Source organism: Carassius carassius, chromosome 2 (genome assembly GCF_963082965.1).
Source record: "Carassius carassius chromosome 2, fCarCar2.1, whole genome shotgun sequence".
NCBI lineage: Eukaryota > Metazoa > Chordata > Actinopteri > Cypriniformes > Cyprinidae > Carassius > Carassius carassius.
Genome location: NC_081756.1, coordinates 11,549,956 through 11,559,116, shown reverse-complemented (window position 1 = coordinate 11,559,116; position 9,161 = coordinate 11,549,956). Strand labels below are relative to the sequence as shown.

The 9,161-nt window shown below is 36.5% G+C and overlaps 1 protein-coding gene across 1 annotated transcript; it reads right to left on the bottom strand.

Moving 5' to 3' along the window:
• Nucleotides 1-1,267: 1,267 nt before the first annotated feature.
• Nucleotides 1,268-5,940, bottom strand: LOC132096717 (small nuclear ribonucleoprotein F). The gene is made up of 4 exons (XM_059502280.1): nt 5,783-5,940; nt 4,006-4,131; nt 1,600-1,664; nt 1,268-1,500 (listed from the first exon to the last, which is right to left on the bottom strand). Exons 1-4 carry the CDS (start codon nt 5,783-5,785, stop codon nt 1,434-1,436), a joined length of 261 nt encoding a protein of 86 aa, XP_059358263.1. The 5' UTR covers nt 5,786-5,940; the 3' UTR covers nt 1,268-1,433.
• Between the last annotated feature and the right edge of the window lie 3,221 nt (nt 5,941-9,161).

Below are 9,161 nucleotides of genomic sequence, written 5' to 3'. Positions count from 1 at the left end.
TGCTGGTTTTGAATATCTCATCAACACATCACTGACCCAGGTTTACAGGTAAATGACACACACTGAAACACCTTTATGCATCAGGCATATAATATATACTGAGGGAGATTTTTCACATTTCTTTGGACATTTTTGTCCACATATACACGTAGCTACAGTTAATGTGCTATAAGAAATTTATTGTCTACGAAGATACAATTAATATGACATATAAGATATGCTAACGAAAATGAAAGTTTTCCAAATGTTTATTTATGTGCCGAATTCATCACACAATGTATAAGTGAAGATTTCCTGTCCAATCAGCACACTGCCATTCTCAACGACAGCCAGCGTCTGCATCCCATCTTTGGTAAGATAGCTTTCACCATTTCTACAAACTAAGACCACTTGTGTTGCATTCTTGACTAAAAGTCTGAAATGGCTTGCTCTCATTTTTAGGTTAACTTTGGTGCAAGTGATTCAAAGCAGAGCTCAAGGATAAAAGATTAGGTAAATATTAAGCGAAGCCAAAATTTGGGAACTTGGACGAAGGTCGGAAGGGAAACAGGGAATTATTACATAATACAGGAAAAAAAAAAAATTTTATATATATATATATTTTTAATAGTAGTGTTGCACTAGTTAGGTTTGAACACATCCTAAAACCTTCATTATATGCTAAATAAAAGTAAGAAATGTTTCTACTTCTTGTCTGTGTAATTTCCCAGAACAAATCAGTATAAAATCTAATGTATAAGTTTATTTAAAATAGCATGAGTGACTACTGGGGAACAGAATGTAATTTTACATCGTCAGAAAGATTAATACCAAACTGTATAAGTTAAATTAATATTGAAATAAAAAAATACATGTAAAGTTTACTTTAATTAGAAATGTTATTGATAATTAATTCAAATTGATGATTTAGAAAATTAGAAAGGTACGTTTAATAGACTCTTAAAGTGAACTTTAGCATTCATGAACCACTTTACTAATGTGACCTATTCCCAAGTGAAACCTCATAATCCTTGATAATGAAAATGGCACAAGTTGGGACTTATTTCTGTCAATCTGCATTTAACTGGATAATTGTTATTACCAGAGACTGTATATTGCATTAAAACTTAGAATTAAAGTTTGCTAAAACATGTAATCTCTTACAAAGACAAACAAGATTTTTCTTTGGAATAACATGCACTTATGAATTGTTGCATTAAGTAAATCGGGTCCATTTTAATTTAATGTGGACTTTAAATATTACAGCCAGCCAAAGAATGACAGCAAAAACATACAAACAGCACAATTTATTCGTCATTGTGCCATCAATAACTTTTACAGTGTAAAAAATAACTAACAATTTTACAAAAAGAAGAGAGACATAAAACTGAGACAAACTGCAAAATAACCAATAAATCATCCAATCCGATTAGAAACAGAAATCAAGTCACTCTTTATTCTCTCATCTCGCCGTCTTCTTCCTCTTCTTCTACTCCTCTTATGTACAAAACATTATTACACCTTCAGAAAAAGGAAACAAAATCATTATCATTCAAAACTAAGAATGCATTTTCTGATATTCAACTGAGTTGTAAATTGAGTTTCATTTGAAAACTTTACCTGATGAGGACCTCACCAAGATGACCTGCTAATGCTCCATCCACATATTCTTCTGTGTTGGCCAGCTAGAAATAATCAGAGAAACAAAGCTCAGTTAACCCATATGGACGACTGACCGTGTTTTGCTTAAAAGCTGCAGTCGGTAAGTTTTGCCTCTTTGTCGCCATCAATGTTTGAAAACCTGGAATTGCAGTTCCTTGCAGAATTATACAGGTGCATCTCAAATAATTAGAATATCATGGGAAAGGTTTTTATTTTTTGTCATTTAATTAAAAAAAGCTACATTTCTTATATTCTAGATTCATTGCACACAAACTGAAATATTTCAAGAGTATTCTGATGGTTACGAATATTCCATTTTGAGCTTGATTAGTTTGATTAATTTTGAGTATAAATACTGGGTACCTCTTGGGCTAGTTTAGAACATGCAACCACAATTATGGGAAAGATTACATACTTGACAGTTGTCCAGAAGACAATCATCAACCTCCTCCACAATGAGGGTAAGCCACAGAAGGTCATTGCTAAAAGGGCTGGCTGTTCACAGAGTGCTGTATCAAAATATATTCATAAAGTTGACTAAGGAAAAATTTTGATAGGAAAAGGTGCACAAGCAACAGGGATCACCACAGCCTTGAGAAGATTGTTAGGAAAAGCCGATTCAAGAACTTGGGAGAGCTTCACAAGGAGTGGACTGAAGCCGTAAAGAGTCACCACACTCAGACGTCTTCAGGAAAAGGGCTACAGCTGTCACATTTCTAGAACCAAGCCACTCCTGAACCAGAAAAAAAAAAAGTCAGAAGCATTTCACCTGGAGTAAGGAGATAAAGAAACTCGACTCTTGCTCAGTGGACCACAGTACTCTTTCCAGATGAAAGTAAATTTAGCATTTCATTTGGAAATCAAGGTCTGGAGTCTGAAGGAAGACTGGAGAGGCACAGAATCCAAGCTGCTTGAAGTCCAGTATGAAGTTTCTGAAGTCAGTGATGATTTGGGTGCCATGACGTCTGCGGGTGTTGGTCCATTTTGTTTTATCAAGTCCAAAGTCATTGCAGCCATCTACCAGGAGATTTGGGAGCACTTTATGTTTCCATCTGCTGACAAGCTTTATTTCATTTTGCAGCAGGACTTTAGCACCTGCTTACAGTGCCAAAACCACTTCCAAGTGGTTTGCTGACCATGATATTACTGTGCTTGGTTGGCCAGTCAACTCACCTGACCTGAACCGCACAGAGAATCTATGGGGTATTGTGAAGATGGAAATAAGTAACATCTGAAAAAACAATACAGAGGAGCTGAAGGCCGCTATCAAAGCAACTTGAGCTTCAATAACGCCTCAGCAGTGCCACAGGCTGATCGCCTCTATGCCACACCGTGCAAAAGGAGCCCCAACCAAGTATTGAGTGCATAATTAAACCTGCTTTGGAGATCTTGAACATTTCTGTTTTGTAAATCTTTTTTTAATTGATCTTTGAGAAAATATTCAAATTTTTGAGATACTGAATTTTTTATTTTCCTAAGCTGTAACCATCTGTTTTAACCATCAGAATTAAAACAAAACTATTGAAATATTTAAGTTTGTGTGCAATGAATCTAGAATATAAGAAAGTTTGCAAAAAATAAAAGTACTTTTCCATGGTATTAATTTTTTTGATGCACCTGTATTCCATGCATTGGTTGTGATCCAGTGAGGAACAGTCTGTTTTGAGGTGAATGTGTAGCGGTCAGTCACCGGTCTGGATATTCACTGTACTTCGTGATCACAGATTCTACCCTACGTCTTTGAATATATGACCCTAATAAGAATTTTCACCATATATTGTTATCTGAAGTCTGCCACACTTTATTCTGACCAATGGAGGAAAAAGGCATTACAATAAATCACGCTACCAAAGGTGATTTAATCTAACGATCGATTAGCTCATATCACATCAAACCCTGCAGTTTATTATTGTTATATTTTATTCCCAAATTATTAATTTTAACAACATCAGCCTTGTGTGACTAGGAGTATAGTGTGTATTAGCATGCAGATTTCAATTTCTGTACAGTCTAATCACTAATTGTCACATCATTCGAATTTCATATTAAGAAATTAACCCAAAAAGCAAACTATTCTCCCATCAAACTGGTTGTCTTTAAAATACACGTAAGGTGACAGTTTCAAACACTGGCTGGTTATGTATGTACTTGCTCAAATATTGGATCATTTTTAAAAAGTTACAGACTGCAGCATTAACCTATAATATTCAATATAAACACAGATGTGAGGATAGATTAAAATTTAACTGGATATCATGCATGTTTTGACCCGGTACTTTGCTATTGATATCGTATGTAGCAGATAAAAACACCAGCATCAATGACTAGATAGATTTATACATGTGAATTATAATCAAGACATACCTGCATGTTCATGTAGCCGTCCACGGACACCAGGTAGCCCTTGTACTCCATGCCCCACTTCAGCTTCACCATCACAGGCTTTCCCGTGAGACCGTTCAGAAAGGGCTTGGGGTTCAGTGGCAAACTCTGCAGAAAAGAGTTCAGTGTTAGATATATAAGGGGTCACATTATGCATTTAACATTTTTCCTTTCTCTTTGAGGTGTTACAAACTCTTTGTGCATGAAGAAGATCTGTAAAGTTGCAAAGACTAAAGTCTCAAATTCAAAGAGATATTCTTTATAAAATTTAAGAGTAAACCACACACCCCTAAAATGGCTCATTCTTACATGCCCCCACATGTCTATGTCACTGTGTGGGAAGATTTGCATAACGCCACCCAAATGTTCATGCAAAGAAAGAAGGCGTAACTTTTATTCTCTTTTTTGCCACCGGCACCATGGTGTAGAGTCGCTGTGTGTTTCGTTGTGAAAGCAAAACTAGTTGTTTGCCCTTCCAAAACAGGACACGTCGAACCAGTTCACCAAATCGAACTGAATCATTCGAAACAGTTCGCGTCTCCAGTACACACTAATCCACAAATTACTTTTTTTTTTTTTTACAGTTTTTTTGTTTTGTTTTTCGGTTTACAAACATGCCTGACATGAATTAAAATAATATCCTATGTTATTTAGTTACTCCTAACAGTACATTGACTGAACTGCTAAAAGAGATCCGATGATCGGATGTGCACGAGCAGCTGGACTGAGTCCCATCCTGCTGGGAGACGCATCACAGTATATTAAGTGGTGAAACATTTGTCACACGATTGAGGTATTCGCCCAATCACAACGCACTGGACAGGCTGACCAATCAGAGCACACCTCGCTTTTCAGAATGAAGAGCTTTGTAAAAATCGAGCATTTCAGAAAGGCGGGACATAGAGGAGAAACAATATTGTACAGTATGTGGAAAATAATATGTTTTTTAAACCAAAATAACAAAATAAAATAATGCTATTTTTAGCAGCATCATATGATGACCCCTTTAAGGCTTAAAAAATACAAATAAATAAATAAACAATATATATATTAATGAAATTTCATATAATTTGGAATCAACCTTAAAATATTTCAATATAAATTCTTATAGAATTCCGATCTTTTCTAGAGATCTGATCTTTTCCCAAGTAAAACTCAGTCCTCGATAGGGTAACATTATTCTGTGGAATATCACAAGGAATTAATGCAAATAAACAAAAATAATAATAATATTAATATTAATATAATATATTAATTATAATAATATTATATATATATATATATATAGTTAACAGTTAACTGTCAAGGATAAATACATCATTGCAATTAAATACAGGGTTCTTATAAATATTTTACTATATACTATACAATTTTATTCTTAAGAGAATACGTTCCTTCTGAATATGAACTTTAGTTAACCGTCTAATGGTATTCTTGTTGGATTCCTCTAGAATTAGTTATGAAATGAACCGAGAAATACAATACACGGACCCTTAAGATTTTCTCTCAAGGAAACCAAGCGAGCTTTCTACACAGACAGCATTTGAAACACTATGTACGTTAGGTATGCAACTGACCAGGCTTAGGCATCAGTTATTAACAGAACACGGATTACTACGTTACTGAAAACAACGTCCAATCTACGCTCCAGATGCTAACACGCAGCGCGTTATCAGTTCACCCATGAATGAAAACCACCTCGCTCTTTTTACAAAACCTCAAATATTAGGCCTAAAGTAAAAGTTTCTGTTGAACTTACCATGACTAGACTGACAAAATAGTGTTTCGGAAGAAAAAAATGTTTATTTAAATAGCATAGGCTACGGCAACACACTCGCACGCCTTGCCGCCGATTGAGGGAAGGACTACGAGCGCACTTTGACCTCAGGCGGGAGAGAAGCGCGCGACGGCTCACAGCGCCACATGCAGCTCTGGCGTGTAATAGCACAATGTAAGCACAGTTGGCCTGGATGGGTAGTCTGAAATGAAATAGAAACATTTGGGTTTTATTAATTTTGTCTAATTAAGTACGTGCATTTCTTAATACCTACATTTAAAAAATACAAAATTGAATAAATAAGATGCATGCAGTTAGATCTTGCACAGTTGACTCATCCTGTCTATCTAAAAACTTGTCCTGCAGATTTTTTTATTTCCTAACCATTTATTCAAAAGAGGCCATGTTTGAAATGTTTACATGTCTGACAGGGTGGATTATATATATATGCCAAGAGACTCTTTACTAGGTCTATCGCCTGAAAGGAGGGAGATAGATATAGACCGAAAATTATGACAAAATGTGAAAATGTGCATTAAGACTATAGCACCTTCACCAATTTCAGAAGCACCCTCAGTGATTATTTCTGGAACATGGCTGATACAGTTTATTATATACCTATATTCAAAAAACAAACAAAATACAAATGCACTAAATTCATACAATTATTTTATTAACAATTAAAGCACTTAATAACACACTAAATAAGTATTAATAAAATAAATATCTAGAGAAGGCTGACTATAATCAGTATGCTTCCATTTAGTGAGAAAAGCCTACTCTTCCCCTGAATTAGCTAGTCTTCTTCAGTGATGCGAAGGCTTTCTTTATAGAGATCACACTATAGAAACTACAACCCGAATTCCGGAAAAGTTGGGACGTTTTTTTAAATTTTAATAAAATGAAAACTAAAGGAATTTCAAATCACATGAGCCAATATTTTATTCACAATAGAACATAGATAACGTAGCAAATGTTTAAACTGAGAAATTTTACACTTTTATCCACTTAATTAGCTCCTTTAAAATTTAATGCCTGCTACAGGTCTCAAAAAAGTTGGCACGGGGGCAACAAATGGCTAAAAAAGCAAGCAGTTTTGAAAAGATTCAGCTGGGAGAACATCTAGTGATTAATTAAGTTAATTGATATCAGGTCTGTAACATGCTTAGCTATAAAAGCTTTGTCTTAGAGAAGCAGAGTCTCTCAGAAGTAAAGATGGGCAGAGGCTCTCCAATCTGTGAAAGACTGCGTAAAAAAATTGTGGAAAACTTTAAAAACAATGTTCCTCAACGTCAAATTGCAAAGGCTTTGCAAATCTCATCATCTACAGTGCATAACATCATCAAAAGATTCAGAGAAACTGGAGAAATCTCTGTGCGTAAGGGACAAGGCTGGAGACCTTTATTGGATGCCCGTGGTCTTCGGGCTCTCAGACGACACTGCATCACTCATCGGCATGATTGTGTCAATGACATTACTAAATGGGCCCAGGAATACTTTCAGAAACCACTGTCGGTAAACACAATCCGCCGTGCCATCAGCAGATGCCAACTAAAGCTCTATTATGCAAAAAGGAAGCCATATGTGAACATGGTCCAGAAGCGCCGTCGTGTCCTGTGGGCCAAGGCTCATTTAAAATGGACTATTTCAAAGTGGAATAGTGTTTTATGGTCAGACGAGTCCAAATTTGACATTCTTGTTGGAAATCACGGACGCCGTGTCCTCCGGGCTAAAGAGGAGGGAGACCTTCCAGCATGTTATCAGCGTTCAGTTCAAAAGCCAGCATCTCTGATGGTATGGGGGTGCATAAGTGCATACGGTATGGGCAGCTTGCATGTTTTGGAAGGCTCTGTGAATGCTGAAAGGTATATAAAGGTTTTAGAGCAACATATGCTTCCCTCCAAACAACGTCTATTTCAGGGAAGGCCTTGTTTATTTCAGCAGGACAATGCAAAACCACATACTGCAGCTATAACAACAGCATGGCTTCGTCGTAGAAGAGTCCGGGTGCTAACCTGGCCTGCCTGCAGTCCAGATCTTTCACCTATAGAGAACATTTGGCGCATCATTAAACGAAAAATACGTCAAAGACGACCACGAACTCTTCAGCAGCTGGAAATCTATATAAGGCAAGAATGGGACCAAATTCCAACAGCAAAACTCCAGCAACTCATAGCCTCAATGCCCAGACGTCTTCAAACTGTTTTGAAAAGAAAAGGAGATGCTACACCATGGTAAACATGCCCCGTCCCAACTATTTTGAGACCTGTAGCAGAAATCAAAATTGAAATGAGCTCATTTTGTGCATAAAATTGTAAACTTTCTCAGTTTAAACATTTGCTGTTATCTATGTTCTATTGTGAATAAAATATTGGCTCATGTGATTTGAAAGTCTTTTAGTTTTCATTTTATTAAAATTTAAAAAACGTCCCATCTTTTCCGGAATTCGGGTTGTACTTAAAATTAAGTATAAAGAGGAGAAGAAATTATGCAGTTAGAAATTTACTAAAAAAACAAGCCTTTCGCAAGACATCTGGTAGGGGGGCACCTGCCACCCCTGGCCACAACGCAGACACGCCCCTGGTTATAGGAATTTCATCATAATTTGGAACCAGTTCAAACTTCTTCAATGAGCTTTGTTGATTCAATGAGCTTCTTCAATGAGAATTTTGTTGTCTTCAATGAGCCAAAAAAAGCTCACGTTACTCCGCTCCTCATCAGGTTACACTGGCTACCAGTAGCTGCTCGCATCAAATTCAAGGTACTGATGCTAGCCTACAAGACGACCACTGGCACGGCACCAACTTACCTAAACTCATTGGTTAAATCTTATGTGCCCTCCAGAAGTTTGCGCTCTGCAAGTGATCGACGCCTTGTGGTACCATCCCAAAGAAGTTCAAAATCACTCTCAAGGACCTTTCCTGGACTGTGCCCAGCTGGTGGAATGACCTCCCAATCTCAATTCGTACAACTGAGTCTTTACTCATTTTCAAAAAACAGCTAAAGACTCATCTTTTTCGCCTGCACTTAACCAACTAACACTAGCACTTTTCCTTTTCTTGTCTTTTTATTAAGAAAAAAAAAAAAAAACACCTACCTATGCGTTCTATACTAGACTAACTGAGACTTGTCATGGCACTTGTACACTGTTGTTGTTCTCTTGTTGACCTGACTGCTTCTATTGTTCTCATTTGTAAGTCGCTTTGGATAAAAGCGTCTGCTAAATGATTAAATGTAAATGTAAATGTAAACAAGCATCATCCAATAACTTTCTGACTATCAGTATGATGTTGATAAATAAAACGGATAAACAGAAAATTATGAAACAGTGTCGTTTATGACATCAGAATGCTGAATTAAA

Excerpts from the sequence above, each read along its gene's own strand:
- LOC132096717 (XM_059502280.1), bottom strand. Across the intron at positions 1,665-4,005 it reads ACGGCTACATGAACATGCAG|CTGGCCAACACAGAAGAATA; the intron begins GTATGTCTTGAT and ends GATTATTTCTAG. Across the intron at positions 1,501-1,599 it reads CTTGGTGAGGTCCTCATCAG|GTGTAATAATGTTTTGTACA; the intron begins GTAAAGTTTTCA and ends CTTTTTCTGAAG.